Below are 27,358 nucleotides of genomic sequence, written 5' to 3' on the forward strand. Positions count from 1 at the left end.
AAGTGATCAGAGACAACTGCAATATTTTAGTTGTTTTTAATGGAGTTGATACATACACGATGAGAAATATTCATCAAACTTGGTGCAGCAGTGACATGGACATAATTAAATTTAAAAATTTCTTTTCACGAGCGCAAGTTACTCCGCATGGATTTATAACAATAAATTTACATGATCCAAGAACAAGATATCGTGTAGGTCTTGATAAAATCTTTTAATGTTTCTGATCTTTTAAAAAATTTAAAATTGATAGCAGCAGAGAGGGCGCCTACCAATGTTGGGCGTCCAGTAGAGGAAACAAAAAATAAATAAACATGTACAGTACTTTATTTTTCAGCTATTATTTCGATCTAAGGTTTCATTGATGGGGTTGGTTTCAACAAAAATGAAAACCTCCCAGGAAGCTTTTATTTGTAAAAATCTGGACCCTTCTGCGGATTAGATTTCCATGACGGTTTTTATTTTTTTGTCGGAATTCTTGGGTCTGTTCGCCCTCTTTGCTGCTCATTTAGACAGACGTGCAGGCATGCGGGCATTCATCTATCCAATCAATATATATATATATATATATATATATATATATATATATATATATATATATATATATATATATATATATATATATATATATATATATATATATATATATATATATATACATACATACATACATGCATACATCCATCCATGCATACAGACAGACAGGTAGATGACAAAATGTTTCTGTTCAATTTGAAATAATGCACGTCTCCATGGGATGTGCTAAAATGCTTACAAAGTAATGAATCGCAATAAGAATTATTGCTCCGAAAGTCTAAGAAAATTGTTTTTCACCTTTGAGTTGCAGGGCTAAATTAATGTCACGTGTGCCTGATTATTGATGATTTTCTATTTACCAGTGCTACCTATACATTTACATTTGCTTATAGAACACAGGAAAGGGTACAATAACGACTGTTTTTCCCTGAAGTGAAAATTGAGTTTGCTTCTAAGGCTGTCGGGTAACAAACAGAAATGTTCAATGGCAGATACTTGTGTTCAGATGTATGTTTGCCCACTGGATAGCTTGAGCTGGATGTAAAACGATGTACCCAGTTATATTTATAACATACAACAATTCCTTCGCAAAATACATGATAGTCGCATGGATGTACGATCAATGTATTATTTATTCATCGACATATATGATGGATATATAATTGATTCTCACATATATAGTGACGTTGATGTTTATGTTCAAATCATGTGATACTATTTATCTCGAGGCTGCCAAATGATAAACATGAGAATCCGATTCCGACGAAATGGTGAGGAACTACCTTACTATGCATAATCCTCCCAACGTACCGAATGAACCATCAATAACCGCCTTAATTCCGCATATCCGTTTGTCCAGAAACATTGGTCTCTCATATTAAGTTATTCACCATCGTCCCTCGAACCAACGTCACCAGTGACTGCAGTATCCGGGTTACACAAAACGACTCCACGTAACAACTAAAATTACAACGACGGAACCCTGTGTTAAGCAAATCTACATTTTGTGTAAACTTTGGTGAATGACTGTATTTATGTTGTGTGTAATTTTCCTTCATGACTGTAAGTCGTAGTGATCATCTATAAACAAGATATTAAAAAGTTAATTGTTACTAACCATCTGCATTGGTCCGAAAATGTTTTGTTGATAGCGTGTGCGACGAACTGCAGCACATCAGAATTGGGTTCGGTACCAGCCAGCGACATTAGACTTTGTATCCCTTTCTGATACGATATTTCAGATTTCGGCTCACAATCTGAATCAGTAGTCAAGATTAACTTATGTGTAATCTACGAAAAAGCGATTGTGACATCATCAACGTCTTTAGTCTCAAGTCCAAATAAAGCAAGGAAGATAAAAATGGAAATAAGAACAACACGAGACGAATATTTCTTTTAGCTGCACAATGCTACATTAGAAATGCTGGAAAAGAAACTACCAGAGCAATTATAACCAGAAAATGAGCCAGCAAAAAGTATTTCCCCGGCTACGTGTTAGTTTATTATATTTTAGTCTTGTTGTGTTGCATATAGTTTAGGTTGTCGTTGTTGTTGTTGTGGGGTTTAACGCCATTTTTCAGCACACGATACACACACACACACACACACACACACACACACATATATATATATATATATATATATATATATATATATATATATATATATATATATATATATATATATATATATATATATTTACCACACGTATGTTCGTGTTAGATTTTAGTTGTCTTGCATATCGCTTTTAGTTCTGGACTTTGCCATGTCGTATTCTCTACATATGTGTACAGTTTTGTCCATATCATTGTTTTTGAATATTTACAATTTATGTGCAGATAAAACTGTATCACAAGCGTGGATTACATAGTCATTACACATTTATAATTTAACGCTGCATTTATTTTTAGTTGAATGTAATCATGTAAAATGATGTCTTTGCATGTATTTTGCAGCACAGAAAAGAAGTTATAAATAAAGAGTTACCTAAGTATGTATGTATGTAGGTAGGTAGGTAGGTAGGTAGGTAGGTATGTTTTTTACTTTTTTTATGGTAGATATACTCCGAAATTTGTTATTTCTTACGTGAATGCTAATCGATTTTAAATAAAGTTTATCTATATATGTGCCCATTCCTAGAAAAGCAAATACAGTGAAATTTTCTTTCATATGCGTGGTCTCCTCAAATTTGAAAAGGAAAAATGAATCAACCAATGATTCATCAGTCATTCAATAACGAGATTGTACAAGTAATATAAAATCACTTCTTTTATTAAAAAACCATGATATTTCAAAAACATTGTAACATCGTACATCTTTAAATAGAAAATACTTATTCCACAGTAGTTCCAGAAAAATGGTTCATCCTTGAAAAACAAACATTGGCTGATTTCTTTAAACTGGAGACGACAGCACTGAACGAAATGGTTTATGAACTTGAACAAGTAGATGATAAGACTAATGGACGCGTGACTTTAATTGTATAATTTACAACGGTTGGCTGGAAAACAATCTTCACAAACGCCTTAAGTTATGTATGAATAATTCGTGTATCGATCCTACTAAAATTTGTTCGTTAATTGCTGGTGTTGCTATTCAACGTATAAACGGGATCGGTCCACTAATTGATTTCTCATAAGCTTTAATCAATATATAAGATATTACAATTACTGTCTTCATTAGATTAGCAAACAAACCACACGTTTCCGTTCATTTAGAGATTTTCCTCAGCCTTGACAAACATATATTTCGTAGCATTTCTTGAGACTCGTCCTGCTAAACAAAGCATCTCCTAGCCTGGACTTAATAACATAGCCTTGCACCAAGAGTTCATATGCTATTTTGTCAGTAGGAAATTAAATAAAGGATATTAGATATGTATTGATGCTGATGAGATGTACATAGAGTAAAACAAACAACAAAAAAATCCATTTACAAGCCAACGGGTGAATTTAAAAATATTTCGTACTCTCCCTTATTCCTCCATATTGTAGACTGCTTCTCTGACTGTGAAATAGTCACTGGTCCTGTGCCTAAGCAGGGTTCAGATCTGCGTTGAATGTCATTCACAGAAAGAGCTCACATACGCCATTTTTGCCTTTAACCTTAAAGGGCTTTCGTATAAAGTTGTTTTGCTCTCGTCCTTTTGTATTGCATATATTTTGTTGCTGTTTATTTCTACAGCAAATTAGAGCATTGTGAATTTGAACGTTTTCATATGAAGGGTCAGCGCTAATAGTACAATCTTATTAAAGTAAGGTTTTGGTCTTTATTTCTGTAACAAATCTGGCCTTACCGATAAATATCAGGCAACAGGGCAATCGAAATAAAATGGAGAATGAGTCCAGCTAATGAAGGATAACTGTCTTTCATCTTCTTTCGAAGAAAGAAACAAAACAATAAATACATAGCTGGAAGAAAGGAATATCCACAACTCACAACATTCGGATTCAGATATTTGAGTTCCTCAAGATTTATTCTTTCCTCAAAATAGCCTCGAAGAATTTTTTGAGACCTTGCAATTCAGGCCGCTGCTTTGGTTCGTATGCCCATGCTGCCTTGATGCAGTCAACCCAATCATCTGGCGGCTTGGAAAATCCATCCATCGTTATGGATGGTCTCATTCCATTTCGAACACTTTCCTCAAATGACCCAAACACTTTTGGCTGCGTGTGTTCTGCTGCATCTATCCCATACCACATCTCCCAGAGAATAATACCAAGAGCAAATATGTCTGCTCTGTGGTCATAGTTCATCGCGGATTGGAGGAGCACTTCAGGTGCCATATACATACGGGAACCAGCCACAGTGTGGGCGATATACTCTACCGGTTTGGTAAGTCCTACATCGCTTAGCTTTACAACGTTGTTTTCATCAATCTGAGAATAGAATGTACTTGTATAAATTTTTCATGCCAGTAAATAAATTAAATAAGAATACAAGATAAAATGGAAGCTAAAAAGTTCAAAGGAATTTTGTTGAGATAACAAAAGTCACTAGAAGGGACAGACGCTATGCTGGCGATACAGACTTTCCTTGAATCCAAGATTTTAAAAAATCTTCTCTTACTTGCGGAGTTTTAAAGCCATCTGACAGACATGAGAGGTGTAATATTGACACCATTTCCATTAAGAATCAATGATATATTATAAGAAGTCTTTTTGTGACAACCCTTGTTGATATGTCCATCCACACAAGAAAAGAAGCAATAACTAAATTAGCAGCCACATTGAGTGTCAGATGGAATTCTTTCCTAGACCAGCTAGACATCATAATTAGTCTTACCTTGAAGACCCTTAGCAGTATCAAGAGGTTTTAGATGACGGCAATGACGATCATATTGGGGTCAGATCGGCATCATTTTGTTTATTTTCAACTTGGTCCTATAAAAGTACTTTACTGACAACCCATGTTGATATGATCCTTCATGTAAGTGTACTAGCGATAACAAGATTGTCAACATGGCTATCGTTGAGGTCATAACGTGCGTAAAATACCATTTTAATTGAGAAACAACTATGCTTTGCGTTTCATTTATCCGTCAGATCTGATGGACATCGGTCCAGTAGTTCAGAAGCACGAAAAACAAATTTGTGTTAAAGGATGATGAACAACAACAAAAGGCCATCCCATAATTTCTCGGCTGTCAGAAGTAGAACTAAATATATAAATCTAATTAACAGAAACTTCCCAGTGTGTCTGCACCAACCACAATAGGGACTGTCACTCGCGTATATGCCTGCACAGCCACAGCAGACGATGCCAACACCCCAGAGACAGACATCACTCCAAGGGCACTATTCTCATGGTCTCTCGAGACTGAGACGCCAATGATGATGTTGATGAACAGAAACAAAATAGTTTAAGGTACTATCGAATTACATATTTTACAGTGATCTAAAGACTAGCGTGTGTGTGTGTGTGTGTGTGTGTGTGTGTGTTTACATCAATGTTTCGTCTGGTCTTGCGTATATTAAAGATTATTCTGGCACGTACTTAAGCATTGCTATGTTATGCCTTAGTGAGATGAGATTGGGTTTTCCTGCTAATTCATGGCATTATTTGCTTCTTCATGACATGCAATTTGGATAATAATTGATTCAGAATCATATACGTTAATTCTCAAAGGATAGACGTGCTTTGCGTTTGCATTAATATTTTTTCTTCGAACATTTTTCTTTCTGTAATATTTTGTGCATTTGAAAATTGCTTGGATCATACTAACCACCCTAATGGAAACTGTACGGGTTACATTTTCTTAAAAGTGTTGCAGTACAAAATATATTTTATATATGTCAAGAAATACGATATTATTATTGCTTCTTTGGCTCTCTATGCAAGAACAATCTAAAGCGGTTGCTTAGCAACGCCGATGGTACCTTCATTGGACCCTAAACAGTTATGTGTTAGGTTAATGGGCTCCATGTGCATGTACCATCTCAAGCACTCGCATGGAAATAGCTGAGGTTCCTTCAGTGTACCCCAGACAGTCATATGTTTGATTCATATCACGGTTATTTGCAACGATTTCTTAGCATCAACAACTAGTTAGCATAAAAAATGGTCGATGAATTTATCTGGAAATTAGAGACACAATATTACAAATGTTTTCTTAATGTTCCAATCTATATTTAAGGCATCTAATTGGGAAAACTGGGCCAGACATATTATATTCAATCTGATTGAAGGATTCAGCGCTTCGATTTTGAGACAGACTACAGTTATGTTTTTTTTTATATCAAGGCTGGATAGATTAAGCGAGGTAATCACCTTTAAAACGCCTTGACCTTATCTATTGAAACATGTTGAAAATGTTGCAAAAAATAATTGAAATTTATATTATTCGTACCAGAATATTGTCCAGCTTCAAGTCCCTGTGAACTAGCCCCTTTCCATGTAGATACTGAAGACCACTGGCAATCTGTAAGAAATATTTCGCCAGATTATGCATGGCACGTAGCTGTTGGGAGGAACCGTCTGTCAGTTTGCCAGGATTCTCGCTGTCGTCTGAGATATATATATTTTTCAGTGTGTTCTCACACTTCTCCATTATTAGTATCCACTGAACTCCTTTCTTCTGGGCAAGGTTCTTGTATCTGTATGTTGCGCCATAATACTTTATTACATTTTCATGCTCAACATTTCTGAAAAGTTCGGAGAGATGTGTGTTTACATACGTATGAATACATGCTTGGATAGTTGTGTGTATTGCGCGATTCCAACGATTGTGCAAACGTGCAATGAGTTCAAAAGGGGATGTGTCACCAAGTAAATTAGGATAATTTCTGACCATCATTGCTGAAAATTCGCTAATTAGATCTGGGAAAGGATTTATGTATTGGTTATACGCAAAATCTTTAGCAGACGACAGCAATCTGATAGGATGATACTGTGTCCACTGGTATCATCTTTTGAAAAAGTAAGCGTGGGTAGTTTTACATCATATTATGTATGAAATCCTAGATGAGATTAAAGATAAACCCATTTATTCTGCAGCATGGTACCAGTTAAAACAAAGAATATTTGCATAAAATTACCAAAAGAGACCAATATAAAACGTCAAAGATTTGCGCAGGATTTGTGTATTGCAATGTCAATTTTTGTTGTACACTTTACATTTACGTGAAACGGAAATTCATTTACGCAGTCATAACAAAAATAGTTGCGTGTATTAAGGTCCGTACTTATGAATAACTTTTTAATTGGTGATGTATTTCCCAACTTAACTTTTTAATGACGATCGTTATATGGTAAATTGTATAAATACGCTATTAATATTAGCCACGTATATTTCTTTCGTCTTTGTTTTGAACGATGTTTACTGAAAAATAATGAATATATTCACTACAATCTAACTGAATACTGGAATTGATTATAATTACCTTAAAACTCTGTCCTCAAGTAAAATATCAGTAACGGTACTTGCTCTCAGTTCATCACGAAAGACTTTCAGGGCAACTGGAATTAAAGATGACTCACTTGTTCCTCCTTCTTTTAGCTGTGCCAGGTAAACGTCTGCAAACGAACCACTTCCTATAGGAGCCGAGTCTTTGCCCCACACAAGGTCGCTCAGTTGATAATCAAACTTCATGATGCTGCTGACGAAAAACAGATCAAGTCTTCCTTGTAAATTTGTTCCTTTTGTCAACATCCTCGGATATTCATCTGCCAAGCTCTTGTCAAATGTCTTCAGCTCTTCTTGGAGAAATTTAATCAGTTCCCTGTCTGCTCTAAGGAAATCGGGGATCATGTTGGCAACTGCGTCAATTCCTTTAATAAACTGACTGAAGTAATGGTGTATCCTTCGCCCAATATCCTTTGACTGGAAAATGCTTCCAACGTACAAGGATGTAGCTTCCTGCATCATCCCTTGTGGAGATTTCTTTTTTATATCTTTCAGCAAGGCTTTTGCTTCTTTGATTCTATGAGTATCTATGCTTCCGAGTTCACTAATTGCACCTCCCAGACCCCTAACAGCCTTAGCATCATCATCTACATTCTTGGCGAGTTTCTTGAATAGCATTTTTATAGGTACTTGTTTTTTTATAGATTGATGCAAATCTGTCACAACACCTTGTTCTCCACCAAGCAAAGCTCCTTCATAAAGAAAGGTCAGAAATTTACGTTCTAACTTGAATAAATGAGAGTTAAAGTGACGGAATGAGAAGAAAATGATTTCGCGTACAAGATACCATTATCTTTTACATAAATTGCAAACAGTCCTGACCTGACACGAAATCTATCCTTGCATATAGTTGTCCCAAAGATGTTCGCATTTGATGCTAAGTATATTTTTGCAAGAAAATTCAATCAAATATTATAAATAATAATGCCTTGAACAACCTCTTTCACTTTATCTAATACTGCATTTCAATTGAGCATTTTCCTTTACTTGTACACAATTCTTTTCTGTAGAATAAATATTAATATCCTTAAGAACTGGACAAGAGCCTCAACAGAGCCATCACATGACAGGAACATGTGGAACTAAAGACTTAACAAATAAGATGCTGAAAGATTCACTTGCGTGTTTCAAAACTGTGTTTGACTCATGTCTGACAATGCATTGTTTTAGCTTCCATAAAAAAGAAACAGTACAATAAACACAGTTAATGAAGACTACATAAGATTCAGTGGCGTCACTAGGGTTGGTGTCACCCAGTGCGGTAACTCATGATGCCACCCCCGTGGACCTCCTTCCTGCACAAAAATTCTAAATTTTTATCGACAGTTATGTACAGTAACTCATAGTGTCACCCCCATGGAACACTTCCTGCACAAAAATTCTACATTTTTATAGACAGTCATGTACAGTAACTCATGGTGTCACCCCCATGGAACACTTCTTGCACAAAAGTCGAAAATTCTATAGACAGTCATTTGGGTGTCACCCCCTCTAATAGTGTCACCCGGTGCGGTCCGCACCTCCCGCACCCCCCCCCCCCAGTGACGCCACTGATAAGATTTGTTAAGTTATAACTCTTTGCGGCAGGATATATTCTGATCTGAACGTATCGAGATAATCTAACAAACGTTAAAAAAAATCTTTAGAGTCTAATATCAAAACCATATCAAACAAGCCTAAGAACATTTTAATTAGTTGTGTTTTCCAGAATGTCAGCTCAAATTGGGTTTGTACATCATCTTTCTTACGTGACACATCAAAGAACATTGGGACTTCTTCCAAGAAGAAACCAATATTGAAAAGATGAAAAATAGACGCATCATTTTGTAATTGTATACTCTGATATACTACGTTCGGATAAACTTATAAAAAGTGGAAATTCTAAGAAAGTGATAAATTACATAAAATTCTATTATGAAATCAAATAAACAGGAGAACATAATGTTTTGACATTATCATAATCTTTAATTCCTGCAAAGTATGAATGATAATTTCATTGTCGTTAGCCAACTAATAAGAAAGATACTGATATCTCAATCTTCGGAAGCAAGTTCAGAGAAATAAGGGTCTCGTCTCGTATTCAAGATACACTAAAACTTGACAGTAAACTCAAATTCAAATATTGCTTGTATTCCAAATGCTGCATTTTTGCAAGATAATTGTTCCAAATTCAGCAATAACTTTGAATTCGATTCATCACAATGATGTTTTCTTAAATATCAAAATTTGAATTTCATGTAAGAAGCAGTCGTTAAAAGAGATAGAAAATGTACCTACCTTCACATTTTGAATTTCATGTTAGAAGCAGTCGTTAAAAGAGATAGAAATGTACCTGCCTTCACATTTTGAATTTCATGTAAGAAACAGTCGTAAAAAGAGATGGAAAATGTACCTACCTTCACATTTTGCAAGCTGATCCTCCATCAACTCAAAATCTTTCTTAAATACATCAATGATGCTGTCCTTAATTTTTCGTTCGATGTTGTTTTCCTTTTCCCAAAGATTAATCTGGTTGGCAATTCTTTCGGCAATCTTTTCAGAAGCCTCCTTGATGAATTTTTTTGGGTCTGTCCCAACAGGAATCTCGTTCGATTTCCAATCCATTAAATTCACCTGAAAGACGCTGCAACTGTTTGAACTTCTATAGTGTTTACTAATAAAGACCAATGATCCTTTAATTTATTCCTATTATTTTCATCAGTATCGTCATCGTCATCATTATCATTATAATTATTCTTATTCTTATTATTATTATTATTGTTTTTGAAAATATTAAATAACAAGATACCATGTAGCAAGTTTGAAGTCTTGTAGAAAGTTTCAGAAATGTCAGAATTTATTTTCTACATAATTATCCATCAAGAACATATTGTCATCGCCACCCATTAAAATTGGACTTATGCTCTTTTTTATCTCTCCATCCTATGAAAATCAAATGTAAAGAGCACAAGTAGATTTAATTTTGCCAATAGCACCTGCACATCTTATGTCCAAAAGGTATGCTTTAATATGATTGTCTAAACATGTTCATACTGTTCTTGGGTCTTATTCAATAAATAAATGAAGTTGATTCATTATTAATCAAGATCAATCGAATCAATAATCTGGATATTTATTTGTAGCATGATGAATTGTTGTAGGGTTTAACGCCATTTTTCAGCACACGATAGGCTATACATGGCGGCCAGTATTAATGGTGGAGGAAGAACCCAGGAAAACCCTGGAAAAGCATGATGGACATAACATGAATACCAGCTCTAAGTCCATAACCACGCATGTTGATAAGTATTTGAGATTGAAAAACATTATATTTTAACTATCTTCACGGAATAGGACCTTCTAACCCAGCTGAGTATTTTTTAGATGACCTATTTATGATCTGGGACCATTCAAATGAAGAACTGAAAAAAATTATTGATCGCCTGAATCATTTTCATCCGACAATTAAATTTACTTATACTGCATCAAGTACGCATGTTTCATTTTTAGATGTAAATGTAATTATAAGTATTGATAACACTATCTCTACAAATATTCATATCAAGGAAACTAATATCCACCAATATGTAGAATATTCTTCATGTCATCCCATGTCATGTAAAAACGGTATACCATATAGCCAGGCCAAAAGATACCGACGCATTATTTCAGATGATTGTCAATTACAAAATTCTTTGAATAAATTACGAACTTATTTCCAAAATAGAAATTATCCTACATACATAATTGATTCTGTACTGAACAAAGCCTTTAATCTTACTCAACATGAGGCTTTAAACACAGCAGAATGTAAAATAGAGAGAGACGTAATTCTTTTCACAATGCAATATAATCCTTCATTACCTGATATAGGTCGTATAATTAATAAATATTATAGTCTCCTAAATTTATCCAATAAAACTAGCGTCAAATCACTTTTCAAAATTAAACCAGTTCTCGATTATAGAAGACCCAAGAATTTGCAAGATTTTTTAATCAGAACTAAACAGACAGAAAATAAAAAAATACACTTTTCGTCATCTAAATGTAACAGACACCGGTGTTCTCAATGTGCAAACATAAGAGAAAGTACTTCTTTCAGTAGTGCTAATACAAAAGAGATATTTTCTCTACGCGATAACACACACTGCATATCAACTGATGTGATTTATTTAATAACCTGTAAAAATGTAGCATGCAATATGTTGGACAAACACTAGAACAAGTTTCTAAGAGAATGAATAATCATCGCTTTCACATAAAAAATTATAGAGATCCTCAGTTTTCCTCTATTGTTTCAACACACTTTAACACCAATAATCACTCTCTACTTGATTTTTCTTTCATTCCAATAGATATTGTGCATGGTGACATGAATAGACTTATAAAAAAAAATTATTGGATTCATAAGTTAGATACTCTGTATCCTAATGGACTTAATGCTAATGCACTATATAAAATTGTATAATTTAAATTGATATATTGTATATCCTTTATAACAATATAATTATATGCATGACTGTTTGTCTCTAGTTTATTTTATTATTTTACTAATTCAAGTTTCATTAGAGACTCGTGTATCTTTTAGATCCTGTCATATATAATTGTTATGATGATGTATATCATTTATGACGTTACGTAATGACGTAATTGTTGTTTTAAAATAAACGACGTCATCCGTTACTTTCAAAACATTTCGTGCCTGAAGAACCATACATTAAATGCGAAACTAGTTGCACAGAATTTTCGGCGTTTGTGTTGTTTTTTTTTATCACAAAAATGAGTACTTTCATAATTCTAAAAATTATTTTAGATAAATAATTCCTCTCGAATCATATCTGACTTCAATAACACAACTGAACAATGTATTCCCGCATACTGATCTAAAACAGGAATGAATTATTTGCATATCCAATCCCTATTTATACACATTTTTACTTTACCTAGATGCGAATCGTCCTAAAGAAAAAAAAATAGTTTAATTGTAATCAAGGTTGGCTTGACCTTACATTCTGTTTGCAATTTGCAATCATGGATTAAGGAAGGTTTCGCCTCGCAATTGATCAAATATATCCATTTTTCACTCATTTTAAGCAAATATCCTCTTTATCAGGATGATTCTTCTAATAATTTTCTTATTTACAACATCAGAGTTATAGGTCTGACCCAAATGTATGTGACGTTGAAGCCGTGCATCATTATTAACACTACTGATCATAGATAACACTATATTTGTTTGTTATGTGTCAAACTAAAATCTTATTACCTGAATTAGAAACACGTAAAGTAAGAATATTCAAATACCCCATAATATTATCTCTTAATTGTAATTTCTTCCACTGCATTTATATATCTCCTCTCAACTACCTGCATTTCTTTTGACTGCAGAGCTTCTAGAACTCTTCTCTGGACTTGATCTGTTTCGGTCTCCAGGCTTCTTCGAAGTCGGTCGATGCTGTCGTTTGCATTCTCCTCAATTTTTTTCATCTGGGTCTCAAGCTTCTCGTATTGCTCCTGAATCTTATCTTTTTTTTCGGAAGCCATTACCCTCGCCACCTTCAGGTTGTACAACGATCTCTTCAACACAACGGACAGCCATCTTGAAATGTACACATTAAAATTAAAATGCATGAATCGTTGTTTAAACGTTGTATGGCAAGCATGGTTTTACTTGTTTTTTTTTTTGTTCGTCATATGCCGTCTATCGTTCAAGTAATGTTTGCAGATATTACACAATAGAAAATAAAGTTTGTTAAACCTAGGATATATTCACACTTCAACTAACCGATAACTAGCATTGTTACTTATTTATATTATATATATATATATATATATATGTATTTACTTCACAAATATAGTCTTTATTACAATTTAACTACTAATCGAACATAGGTTTTGAGTTAACTTTTAAATCCGTTTATAATGGATGAGATATTCAAATAATAATTTACAATTCTAATTTGTTTATATTGAAATCAGCCTACCGATTTAACCAAGCTTGCCTGTGGTTTGATATGCTATCACATAATAAACAAAATTCAGTGAATCATAAATTAATTTAGAATAAAATTAATTTTCTTTCTGAAATAACGTTACTCTGTAGTTTCTATTTCATGCTCCCCATTGGAATCATTAAAATTATCCAACCACCTACCCCACAGCAATAAATATTATAACTGTGCATGACGCTTGTGTTACATATCACTAAACTCACCTGTAGTGGGTATTTGACTTGCTTCTCAAACTTTCGGGAAGAAGTTTTTCTACAGCAAGACATAGATCAGTGTGATCAGCTGTCTGGTTTCGCAGACGGATCCCTTCATGCGCCTATCAACGACAAAAACAAAAGATATGTGAACATTTTACCTAGCCTGACATGCATTTGTATACATTTCTGCAAATCAAAATGTGTCCAGAATGATATATGATAACGTGCTTACCAATGAAACATTTGATCATAAATACAAAAGTCTTAAGTATTGTCAATGACCTTGAACTCTTTTAATTGTTTCAAGTGATTGTTATATCTTTCACGGGATTTTACAGTTTTCTACTTTGGACTACGGCAGTCACAATTACCAAAAATTGCAATATTTTAAAAAGAATAACATTTTCACTTATTGACAGGAGGAATGAATTTGAGACATATATTCAACTTAAGTCTACAATTAATGCAAGACAGAAGTGTGTGTGTGTGTGTGTGTGTGCAATTTACAAATATTAGGACAGAATTTTTTAGTTCAAGTAACAGGATTGAAATTTTCTCTAAATTGTATTAAAAGTAAGTTGATAAATTATATTGAAAGTAAATTTCTATTAAAATATATTGAGATTGAATCCATTTATTTCGGTATTACAATTATATACTACTTAATACAGATTGCGCCCTTATGATCAAGTACGAACCATCTATACATACATTTTCCTTGTATCCTAAAGTCGACACACACAAAACCTACATGTAGAGTACCGCATTGCGGAAACCTAAAAAAATCATAAGCTATTACTAATCGCGCTGACGTTCTAGAGATGTCTGTCTAATGACATACATAGATCTAGACGATAATCTGTAAGAGACTACGAAGCCTCACTTGAGATTCTGGCCTTCGCAAAGAGCTAGGAGCGCGCCATATTTGGCGTTGTCTTAAGAAACTGGTATATAAAGCCCCAGCCACGGGCTGACACCAGTTTTGCTGGCCAGAAGCTCAAACAGACTTTTGTCTTTACAGCTTGATCCCGAGTACTCTCGCATTCCAAGCTTCCCCAACAAGTAGCTGTATTTACAACATCATCAAGTGACACCTCTTTCAAGGAGATTGGACTTTCTTTCTTTTCTTTCTCTCTCTGTGTCGGGTTTTGGAAACAGATTGACATAGAGTTTACGAAGTAAATCTTCTTCGTAACAGCTGGCGGAAAATCTTTTCATAAAACAAATATAATAGATTTTCTAGATAAAAAGAAAAATTGTAAACTAAATGTGTAGCTAGAGTGTTGCAGATCTCCAAGTTATTTTAAATTCTATCTTTATACTTCGAAAAATACACATAATGGATATTTTATTAAATCAATGATTATATCCGTTGAGTTTTGTAATACAACCTACTTAAATCTAGTATGGAAGGCATTGTTGTCGCTTTGGGCAGGAACAAATGTTCTACAAATACACTATTCAGTGCTTTGTATGATAGTAAACTTGTGAGGCTTAGTTGCGCTCCAATTTTTACCCTTACTCATATGCTGAACCTACGAGACTGCACCGAACGTGTAAGCATAAACTAGATATGTTCCCAGGATGCATCTAACAGTTCTATGTTTGGCAACAGTAAAATACATATCATCATACGCTTATAAAAAAAAACTAGGGACGAGATTATGTAAAATCACGTATTCCATGGCTTAAGGATACAAAAATTATGTTGTTGATTTTGTTATGAGGTTTAACACCATTTTAGCACAAGTTAGGCTAAACTGGTAGAAGAAGAACACGGGAAGAACCACCGACCAGCATGAACCTACTGGCAAGCTTTCTCACGTACCCACGTTGGCCGAGGCCGAGACTAGAACCCACGCTTACAGAAGTGAGATGGCAGTGATCAGTAACGGTAAGTACTTTAGATCACTTCGCAGTAGTGAAGGGGGATACCCTACGGACAATGGGAATTAGCATTACAGAACCCCTTGGGACAATCTACGGACAATGGAAATTTAACATGGCGAAAAATCGTGGGACAATCTACGGACAAGGGGAATTTAACATGGGAATAAGTCGTGGGACAATCTACGGACAAGGGGAATTTAACATGGGAATAAATCGTGGGACAATCTACGAACAAGGGGAATTTAACATGGGATTTTTTTTTAAATTTTAAAAAAAAGGGATAGGCAATGGAAAGGCTATCTCTTTTCGAGAAATATGGCTGGCACTGAAAAGGGCCTTTGGTTTATGTTAATATGCCCTTAACATAAAGGGCATTTGCGACATCTTCTTTTCCTCAAACTTTGTCTTACAGCAGGGCCATACATCAGAGTCCTCTTGAGGCAACCTTGTCTCTCTATATAGACTCTTCTTATCCACAGGCTGCTGTTGGTCCTGTGGACAACGGTCCACTTGGATCGGACATACATGAGCATGTCCGTCCTGAACATCATTGTTGACACAAGGGTTGAAGATTCAACGTCTGTCCACATCTTGAGGCTCCGAGAATAGGTGAATCAATGCAGTGAACGGCGCTTATTTATAGGGACAGGAAGGATTGAAACGGATTGAGTTCATTCACCAATCCGAACACGCGTTACAGAATTCAGTCAGCCCGCATCCAATCCGAAGAGTGCAGTCTGTGACGTCACGTAGTCTATATAGATTCGCTAGCGCTTGTGTGCAGTCAATCTATGCGACAGTGATTCAACATGACGGAAACTCAGAAAACGATCCATTGGGGTGCACCAGCAGGGGAGACTGCCCAAGGGAACTCGGACTTACTTTCAGAAGAGGTGAATTGGGATTTTGTGGATTTTCTCTCCTCGCAAGAATTTGTTCCGGAACCTTCGTTACCTTCTTCATTACCGCAAGTGGAGAATTTTAGACAGAGACAGAAAGAAGAATTGGAGAAATTTATACAACGACAAAAGGAAGCGGAACAGGCTTTTCTCCTACAGCAACAGCAACAAGAAGAAGAGGTAAGAAAAAAACAACAGCAAGAAGAAGTAGCAGCAAAGAAACAAGAGGGTGAAAATCAAACGGTCACGGTACTGTTGGACATTTTAGCAGAGTTAAGAAGTCTGAAACAAATGTATCAGACTTCTTTATCACGACCGAAGAGAATACGACCTTTCCGAGCTAAACACGTCAACCCTGTGACTAAGCCTACCGTACCACCCTTAGTGATTTCAACCCAATCATCATCAACATTACGCAGTCCAGAAGTAGGCCTTGGCCGTGGCAAAGGCATAAGGCAGTTAAAGTTGATTGCTTAAACTCACCCCTTCACCATGAAGAAAAAGGCCCTTTTCAGGGCCACCCACATTTCTCGAAAAGAAATACAATTTCAATTTGCCAATAACTCAAAAAAAAACCCCACCCATTTTACCCTTATAGTACGTGTCTGTGTATGAGTGCGTGAGTGTAGCTTCTTATTTTAAAATCACAACTCAAAGACACTTACCTTTTATTATTCATTTATTCTTTTCTCCATTTTTTTATAATCCAATTCACAATTCACAACACAACACTTTAATAAAAAGTTCATTGACTTCTTCTTTCTTCTTGTTTACTCTCTCTGTTTTTTAAATTTCTTCACCGTCTTTTCCTCATTTTCTTCCCTTCTTCTTTTCTTCTTCTCCTGTTTCTTTGCCTCTTGTAAATAGAATTGTCTTTTTTCTTCCTCTTCTTCCTCAGAAGAATCCCTCTCTTCCTCTGAAGAATCCCTCTCTTCTTCTGAAGAATTCCTCTTTTCTTCTGACTCCTCTTGTTTCTTTTTTGGGCAATCTGGAGACCAATGTCCTTTTTCTTTACAATAATAACAGGTATCTTGACTTTTGTCTTTTTTAGTCCCTGTTTTTGTTCTTTTTTGACGGTCTGGACACTCTGAAGACCAATGCCCTTTCTTCTGACAGATATAGCAAGTATCTTGACTTTTATCTCTAAAGGAAGGAGAGTAGTCCGTAGGCTGGTCTGAAGAGAATTTTCTAATGACCCCTCGCAAAGCTCTGACGAAACGTTCCATCTGGTTAGTCTCTTCCATCGTTGTGCTCGGCTTGAGAGTGAAATGAATAGTGAAAGGACAAGACACACACCCTTTGATATACGCTGGTCTGCTATGACTATAAAGTAGTTTATGGTGTTTGAACTTGAGTCATTTGACTTTTTGCTTTCAAGATGAAACGATCCCATTCATTCGAGAAGAAAGAAGAAGAAAGTAAGAGGCAGAAACGTGATCTATCGCCTCGTACCAGGGCTGAAATCTTGGCACAAATTCATGCCAGTGATTTTGAAGAGGACATGAGTGAACCAGAATCCGAACCCTCTAAACCAAGTTCACCACCCTTTGTCAACCCTGAAAAGTACTATTCCATTCGAGAGACGGAAAAGCGCTCCTCTAGAAAATTTAGAACCACGGCTTACAAATACACGGTGAAGTTTAAAGATTTCAAGGCTGAAGTGCCGTTAGAGAAAGCAGAAGTGTTCATCATTGAGGTGTGGGATTCTTTGCTCACTGCACTCAAGCGACAATGTCAACCCAAAGAAGACGATCGCTTGAGACTTTCCATACAACACGACGGTTTGAAATCCCCTGTTTGGATCGAGTTTAGCACCCCTGCAGAATTGACTGCTTCCAAAGTCATGGACAAGATTCAACACGTACAACAATCTAATGATCAGTTTGACATCACCGATGGTAAAGCCACACTGGACATGACCCACGTCTCTCCTCCTCAAGGGACAGGACGCAAAAAGATGTTATTGGTGGACGACCTTCGCAACACCAAAACGAGTCTCGTCCGAATTAACAACCCTCATGACCAGATGTGTTTAGCCCGTGCCATCGTGGTGGGACGAACCTATGCCAACAAGAACGACACGGTAGAATGGAAAAGAACCTGGGACACTATTCAACGTTCCGACCGAGCCAAACAACGAAACGAAGCAGAACTCCTGTTACAACAAGCCGGACTGCCCAAAGACACACCCTGTGGCATTCCTGAGATGCAAAAATTGCAAGATGTCCTAGCTCCACGATACACCTTGAAAGTGCACCCTCAAGAAATGCGCGGGTCTCTATTGTTTCGAGGCCAAGATTTTAAGGACGGAAAATACATTCATGTTTATCATCACGATGACCATTTCGATGCCATTACCAGTATCACTGGATTCCTGGGATACGGTTATTATTGTGAGAAATGTGACCATGGTTATAACAATCGAGAGCAACACAAGTATTGTGGATCGAAATGCACAGGATGTTTGGCCTCTTCACCCTGTCTGAGCGAAGAACCAGTGCCTTGTTCCACTTGTCTGCGCACGTTTGTCAGCCCTACCTGTTACCAACAACATTTGAAGACGCAAGGTTCACAGAAAAAATGCGCTTGTCAACTCCTGAGATTGGGCTCTACGTGTGAACAAGTCATACGTACCAATAATACCAAGGCACACGTATGTTCAGGAAAGAAAAAATGTCACATTTGTCACCACATCGTGGACTTGGAACACGAATGTTACGTGCAAAAATACCAACCCCCAACAGAGAAAGAGGACGGTCACAAGAAGAAAGGCAATTTCATCTTTTTCGATTTCGAATGCATGCAAGAGACTGGCATTCACATTCCTAATTTCTGCGTGGCTCATCGAGCGTGCGAAAAGTGCATTCAAGAACCTATCTTCAGTCATTGCCCTCACTGCAGCAAGATTCCCGGAGGGCGTGAAAAAATCTTTCGGGGACCAAACACGTTAGCCGATTTTGCCCAATGGGTCTTAGACCCCGTCGACAAGACGTGGAGCCAAGAGGACATCGAACGTTACGGAGATTGTCATCGTCATGCCACGGTGATGGCTCACAATTTCTCCGGATACGATGGACAGTTTCTTCTCAGATACTATACGGAACAAGGCACCGAGCGTCCTAAAGTGACTTTGAACGGAGCCAAAATCATTTTCATGCAAGTGGGACAAGTACAGTTTAAAGATTCGATGAGCTATTTGGCCATGCCTTTGAGTCGAATGCCTAAAACGTTTGGAATGACAGAAATGGCTAAAGGGTACTTTCCACATTTTTTCAATACGGAAGCCAATCAACACGCCGTTCTACCCCATTTACCAGAGGCTCACTATTACGACCCCGACAACATGCGTACCGAACAACGAGAAGCTTTCTACGCTTGGTACCAGATTCACGCCTCGGACCCTTTCGACTTTCAGGAAGAAATGCTAAAGTATTGTCGTTCCGACGTGGACATTTTACGGCGTTGCTGTGGAAAATTTCGAGAACTGTTCATGGAACACGGAGGGGTCGATCCTTTGAAAGAAGCTTGCACCATTGCCAAAGCGTGTTCCTTAGTGTATCGACAACGATTCATGCCTGAAAACACCGTGGCTGTCATCAGTCCTCAAACGACCCACTTTGTCAAACGTCAATACTCGGTCAAAGCCCTACGTTGGTTACATTACTTGTGCGACAAGGAAGACAAGTGGATTGAGCATGCCCGCAACGGAGGGGGCGAAAAGACCATCGGAACGTATTCGGTCGATGGCTGGGACTTAGAAAACCCCAAGATCGTGTACGAGTTTAACGGTTGCTTATTTCACGGATGTCCCGTCTGTTACCCTGACCGTGGCACTAAAAATCAGTTTTTGCAACGAACCATAGAAGACTTGTACCAGGACACTTGTCAGCGACGCCTAAAGTTAGAACAGCAAGGATACCAAGTGGTGGAAATGTGGGAACACGAGTACGATCACCGTATGAAAACCGATCCCGAGTTTAAACGCCTCGTGGAAAGTTACCAGTTCATGGACCCGCTGAACCCGAGGGATAGTTTGTACGGAGGAAGGACCAATGCCACCTGTTTGCTGTACCAAGCCGACGAAGAGAAAGGAGAAGAAATCAAATACTTGGACGTGTGTTCGCTGTATCCCTACGTGTGCAAATATTGTCGCTTTCCTGTAGGGCACCCGCAATTGTTAACGGAACACATCGACCTGAAAAACATTCGACAATACGAAGGCTTGATCAAGTGCAAAGTTTTGCCTCCCACGAACCTCTAACATCCCGTCTTACCTCACCATTGTCAAGGCAAACTGATGTTTCCCTTGTGCCGTACTTGTACCGAAACGTGCAACCAAGACCAACCTTGTCAGCACAGCCAGGAAGAACGTGCCTTGACGGGAACCTGGGTCAGCGTAGAATTGTTCAAAGCTCTGGACATGGGATACCAACTGTTAGAAGTGTACGAAATTTGCCACTTTCCCAAGACACAACAGTACCGCAAGGGTGATCCCAGTCAGAAAGGCATTTTCGCAGACTACGTGGATGCCTTTTTGAAACTGAAGCAAGAAGCCAGCGGCTATCCTTCCTGGTGTCACACTCCCGAAGACCAAATAAAATTCAAAGAGAAATACTACGAACAAGAAGGCATCACTTTAGACCACATGGAGAAAAACGAAGGCAGGAGATCGTTTGCCAAAGTGATGTTAAATTGCTTGTGGGGTAAAATGGCACAACGACCGTGTTTACCCAAGACGGAATATTTGACAGAACCTTCCCGCTACTTCCAGATGATTCACGACAAAACCAAATACATGAAACACGTGGACGTCGTTCGAGAGAATTTGATCTTGGTCAATTACGAAGAAGATCTGGACTTTGTACAAGACGACCCTTTTGGAAATGTCATCATTGCGGCTTACGTGACAGCCCATGCTCGCTTAAAATTGTACGAAGCTTTAGAACTGTTAGAAGAACGCGTCCTGTACTTTGACACGGACAGTTGCATTTACATCCATCACCCGATTCAACATCACCCTAACATCGAAGGAGACCGTTTAGGAGCCTGGACAGACGAGCATCCCGACGACAAGATTCTAAGTTTCGTCAGTGGCGGTCCCAAAAATTACGGCTACGAATACCGTGACAAACAAGGAGAAGTGCACACGACGTGCAAAGTGAAAGGACTGACTCTGAATTATCGTACCAGTCGAGTGGTCAACTTTGGGTTATTGAAAGAAGCCTTGCAATCGGGAGAGGATGGAAACTTTAAAGTGACCACCTATCAACCGAACAAGATTGTACGTTTACCCACTCACCACATCGTCAGTCGACCCTTGGAAAAAGTCTATCAAATTGTATACCAGAAGCGAGTGCGACTTCCCAATCACTTTACGTTACCGTACGGTCAGGTCGGTATTGGTCTGTATATAAAAAGGAACCCTAAACAAGATCGATAGTTCATTGGGACTACCAAGACCGAACGAACAAGATGAATACTTTGAAAGAGACATCGTTCCAGTTTGGGGATTGTAAAAAAGTTGTATCTTCCTCTAGTGTGACTAATATTGGATGGATAAGACCCAGGCATTGCGACGGAAAATGTCCGGAAGGAAACTGCGATTGTCCATGTGGTTACCATTGTAATTGCGTAACGGAGTTTGCAGACGAGTGCGATTGTGAGCCTTGCGATGGATACGATGCTGTACCTTGTGACCTGAGCGATGCCGTAAAGCATCATGGGAACTTTGTTCTCACTGCCCCTATCATGGAAAGTGATGCTGTGCGTGTCAAACCTGAGGGATGCGAAAGCGATGCCGCTCGTCCTCTTAGACATTTTACCGGGTTTAAAGGGGAATGTCGACCTTCACGTTTACCTCCCTACGGATGTCATCCAGCCCTGAGCAAACTCCTACCCATGTCACTCAACCCTCATCGAAACGAACCTGTGAAAGACGAATATTCGTTTCCTGTGCGTTTGTCGGAATACTGCGACTTTGAAAATCGTCTTCAATCGTTCAAAGGAAAATGGCCAAAGTATCTGGGAGGACCGACCCCTGAAGAATTAGCCAGAGCCGGATTTTTCTACTTGGGCGAAGGAGATAAAGTCAAGTGCTTCAGTTGCGGTGTGTCACTTCACCACTGGGAACCGCAAGATTCGGCCTACGTTGAACATGCTCGATGGTCACCGAATTGTCATTACTTACCTTTAGTGGGACCGAGACATTGAAGTAACTTCTTACCATAATAATCTGTTCATGGATACTTTACAAGAGAACATTCGTGCTTTGCCTGTGGAGTTGAGAGAACGCATTTACCGAGAGCTGGTCAAAATACAAGTGAAACGTAAAGAACAATTGCATCCGTTACGTCACCGGTGCTTGAACCACTGGTACCTGAAGGCTATACAAGGATTCATTCAATTGAAAGTGTTCCATCGGACAGACATTGATCAACGATCCTCTAGTTTTAAAAAGGATTGGTTTGGTATGGACGATTCTACCTACATCATTGTAAACGTACTGCATCGAATTCCAGAGGAAGAGTTAACGAATTACCAACATCTTGAACACAATGTCAACTTAGTGAAAGAGGAAACTTCTGAACAAATTGTAATGTGTAGATTAGTGACTCAACGATTTAAATTCGACACTGAAGTGAAACCATGTTTGTGCAAACAGTACATTTCTTGTGTCAGACCAAAGAGGATTTAGTATGACCTATTCATGGATACTTTGCTAGAGAACATTCGTGCTTTGCCTGTGGAGTTGAGAGAACGCATTTACCGAGAGCTGGTGAAAATACAAGTCAAACGTAAAGAACAATTGCATCCGTTACGTCACCAGATCTTTAACCACTGGTACCTGAATGGTATAAGAGAACTGATTCGTCAGAAATTGTTTCAGTGGTCAGACCTTGTTCAACACTTTGAGTTAGTGAATGATCGAAATGTTCATTATTTTGGTTACTTCGAGATTCACCTACAGCAATACATTGAGGAAGACAAGTTAAAGGATTATCAACATATTTTACGTGGAATCTACTTAGAGGAAGAGGAAACTTCTAAACGAACTCTGAAGTTTCGGTTACAGTATGCAAGATTTAGATTCCCTACTGGAGAACGAAGATCTCTGGCTAGAAAGTACGTGTATTGTTTCCGAAACAAAGAGACTATAAAAACAGGCTGCCATGCCACGACTTATGTCACATGTCATCCAACAGATTCCGTGGAAGGAACTCAATGACCATATTCAAGCCGTGGATCATTACCATCGATTATTACAAGAACTGTATCCATTCAATTTGGGACGACAAGTGGTGTGTGTCTTAGTGACTTCTTTTTTGGGATTTCGTTTACCAGCCGATTCTTTGTGGACTCTTTACGATCAGTACTTACCACCTCAATGGCCTTAAATGGTCACGAAAAACTCCTTTTGCTCAAAGCCTTGCGTTTTCATCTGGATACTTCTCGACCTCTACGGGAAAAAAAGATTCGTCAACTTTTAGCTACCCAAGACGTGTATGACGATGTGTGTGTAGCTTGTGACTTACATCCCCATTGGACAGATGTCCGTGCCTGGAAAGAATGGGATTTTGAGGCTTGGACCCAAGAAGTGGCCCAGTATGCACGAGAGTTGTTCAAGGAAAAAAGTTACTTTTCAACCCGTGTTAGTGACGGTGCCAGAAGAACCCGTCACCCAGGACAGGACTGTCGTGGACAGACCTGAAAGACCCTTTCGGGAGGACACTTGTGTGACCTTACCCCCTACTATAGAACTGGTTAGAACATTACCCAAAACATGTGATTGTTGTACAGACACTTGTGTTTATTCCACGTTCATCGTTATCATGTGCCTTTTATCCTTGTACTTAAGCCTTTGGCTTTTATGTATTTTTGTCTTTCGTATTCATGTTTGAAAAAAAAACATTCAATAAACGTGTTCTGAAAAAAGTATATAAACTCTTGTCTTGTTTGTTTTTCGTGTCACAAGTGACATTTCTCACACCATGGCTACCTCTACTGTCTCTGCTCCCTCTTCCTCTACTGTCAAAGTCATCGACGAACACTTAGATCGTGCCAGTTGGGAGGCTTTGTATCTTCGCCATCCCTTTAACATGCTCATTGCTGGACCTAGCGGTTCAGGCAAAACCGAATTCGTCAAACGTTTGATCGAACATAAACATCATTTGATCGATCGGCCCCCTCAACGGATCGTGTGGTGTTACAAAGAGTGGCAATCGGCGTACAGCCTCTTGCGAGAAAGTCAAGGCGATTCCATCGTGTTTGTGGAAGGCATTCCTAAAGAAGACGATGGCATCGTCTCTGACTCCCGTCTAACCCATTTGGTCATTTTCGACGACATGTTAGGAAAAGACGAAGAAGAAATTAAATTGTGGTTTACGCGCAAAAGGCATCACCGTAATGCCAGTGTCGTTTACATCACCCAAAATTTGTTTCAACAAAGTAAAGCCCATCGCACCATCAGTCTCAATGCGCATTACGTGGTCTTGTTTAAAAGCCCTCGAGATAAATCGCAAGTGCAAGTCTTAGCCAAACAGTTAGGAACGCCTTGGCTGACTCAGGCGTACGACGATGCCACTCAAACGCCACACGCCTATTTACTCGTCGATTTGAAACCTACGACTCCCGAGGATTTGCGATTTCGTACCCACTTGTTTCACCACTGGTGCCAAGACGGAGGGCCTGTCCTGTATACGTCTCCGTCCTCGACTTCATTTCACTCCCCATGAAAAAAATCTATAAAAACCTCAGACCCTTTTTCGTCTGTCTCACACAGTGTGAACATGACGTCCCTTCAGTCGCATCTTCCCGTCAAATTGATTCGTGCCTTGTATGGCATCAGTCGAGAAAAAGATCCACAAACACGAGCCCGTGTCTTAGAAGCTAGTCTCAAAGAAGTCTTACGATGGTTCACGGTGACGGCACGTCAATTACTCCAAGGAATCATTCAGATTCCTCATCAAACCCAACGCTTTTTCGATCGAAACAAAGTCGCTTTGGTCCAACTGGCCGATCCCCGCATCGACACTCAAACCAAAAAACAAATCATTTTGAAACCTGGAGGGAGCGGTACTCTAGGAGGGGTCATCATTCGCTCACTCTTAAGATGGGATCCTAATGCCCCCAAAGTTATCCCCAAGACAAAAGTCCAACGAAGCCCCAAGAAGACAAAGAAAAAGACCAGGTCCCCAAGAAGAATAACTTCTTCAGTGGCAGGACCCTCCTCTTACCAGACACCACCCCGGAAAAAGAAAAGAAGCCCCCAGAAAAAGAAACAGAGAAAAAGTCCCCAGAAAAAGAAAAGTCCACAGAAGAAAACTAGTCGCAAGAGAGGCACTTCGGCCAGGACGCAACCTTACAATCGCAAACCACGACCTGCCACGGCAGTGACTGCGTCTTCGGCATCCTCACGTTCATCCACTTCTCCGTTGATGACACCCAGAACTGAAGAGTACTTGGAGACGTTGATCACACCAAGAACATCTCCGTTGATGACCCCCAAAAGAACTTCCCCAGTGGCAGGACCCTCCAATTTAGCGGCAGTGGCTGCTGCTCACAAAGTACCTTCTCCCAAAATCAAAGTCCATGAAAGATCGGGCATGTTACAAAGTTTACTGGATTTGTCCAAGCAAGAACTGGCTCGATTTAGTCCGTTACGTACCCCTGCACGACGTGTCATGCCTGTCCTCAAACTGATAAAACGTAAAGACAATCAGTGGCGACGCGTTCCAGTATAAAAAGACCTGTGACCAAGTCGGGGTATCAGTGAACTTGTAAAAGATGTCACCTCCAAGAAGCCACAAAAGAAAGAGACAAAGGCAGACGCGTCATCCGACAAAGCGCTTAGCCAAGCATCGACGTTACCCTAAAAAAAAGACACAGTCGTTCCAAGAAAAAGAGGCGTCAACAAAGGGGAGGATTCCTTGGCGATTTTAGGAAAAACATTGTCACCTTTATGACAAAGCGATAGTCCCAGAAAAAAAGATAAAAGGGTGTGTGTTAAGTCATCGACGTTAGTGTCTGTTTGGTGAATGTCCCGGAACCCACAAGCAAAAATGTCACCCTCCAGAAAACCCCAAGGAAAGAAAAGAAAAGGACTGCCAGCACGTTTAGCCAAACATGGGGACATGTTATCTGTCCTGTCCAAAGCTTCTCCACCCCTACGAAAAAAACTCATTCAAACGGCCTCCAAAGAGGTCATCGATACCGTGTGCGAATGTTGTTTGAACGTTTTGAAAGGCACGATCCCTTTGTCCAAACACCAGAAACAATGCTTAGGCAAACATCGTCACGTTCTTCGGAAAATGGTTCAAAAGAAAGTTCCCATTCGTCAGAAAAAGAAGATGTTGGTCCAACGTGGAGGCATTTTACCTCTCTTGTTAGGCCCCATACTGAAAGGAGTCTTGGGAACCATGTTGGGAGGACTGGTGGGAGCAAGATAAAAAGGCCTTCGGAAGTCCCAAGATCTCAGAATTCACCCCTGACAACCCCATGGAAGGACGAAAACTAGCTTTAGTGCCTTACAAACGATGGATGGAATACCATCGGTGGCAAGAACAACGCACCCCGCATTTACCTCCCAATCCCAATTTGAGCGAGATGTCCCAGTTACAACACGAATTGCAATCCTTGATGGATCGCCAAGATTTGTCCGAAACAGAAAAATCGCAAAAGTACGGTCAACTCTTGCAAAGACTGCAACTCTTTCACCAGAAAGCTTTAGACGAAACAGCTCTACCCACTCTGAAAGATTTTAAGACCTTGATGAAAAGTCCAGCACCATCATCATCATTACCACCACCACCACTACTGTCATCCCCAACCGTCACCAGAGATGCTACCCCACAAAGACCAGAGGAAGAAGAGACGCGCGAAGTGTTTCAAACACCGTCAGCAGCTCCCATTTCGAGTAAGATTGCAGCATCCTTATTGACCCCG

General features: G+C 38.8%; 1 protein-coding gene across 1 annotated transcript in view; it reads right to left on the bottom strand.

The window, feature by feature from the left end:
- Positions 1–2,792: 2,792 nt before the first annotated feature.
- The window catches only part of LOC149804104 (uncharacterized), a 43,345-nt gene continuing 18,779 nt past the window's right edge, over positions 2,793–27,358 (bottom strand). The window contains exons 7-12 of the mRNA XM_089954071.1: positions 13,635–13,747; positions 12,788–13,019; positions 9,838–10,054; positions 7,419–8,133; positions 6,386–6,680; positions 2,793–4,415 (exon numbers count right to left, since the gene is read on the bottom strand). Coding sequence (XP_089810197.1) covers positions 4,011–4,415; positions 6,386–6,680; positions 7,419–8,133; positions 9,838–10,054; positions 12,788–13,019; positions 13,635–13,747 — 1,977 coding nt within the window. The 3' untranslated portion in view covers positions 2,793–4,010. The remainder of the gene's footprint in view (positions 4,416–6,385; positions 6,681–7,418; positions 8,134–9,837; positions 10,055–12,787; positions 13,020–13,634; positions 13,748–27,358) is intronic.

Source organism: Sinohyriopsis cumingii, chromosome 3, assembly GCF_028554795.1.
Source record: "Sinohyriopsis cumingii isolate HCF-2022 chromosome 3, ASM2855479v2, whole genome shotgun sequence".
In the NCBI taxonomy this organism is placed as follows: domain Eukaryota; kingdom Metazoa; phylum Mollusca; class Bivalvia; order Unionida; family Unionidae; genus Sinohyriopsis; species Sinohyriopsis cumingii.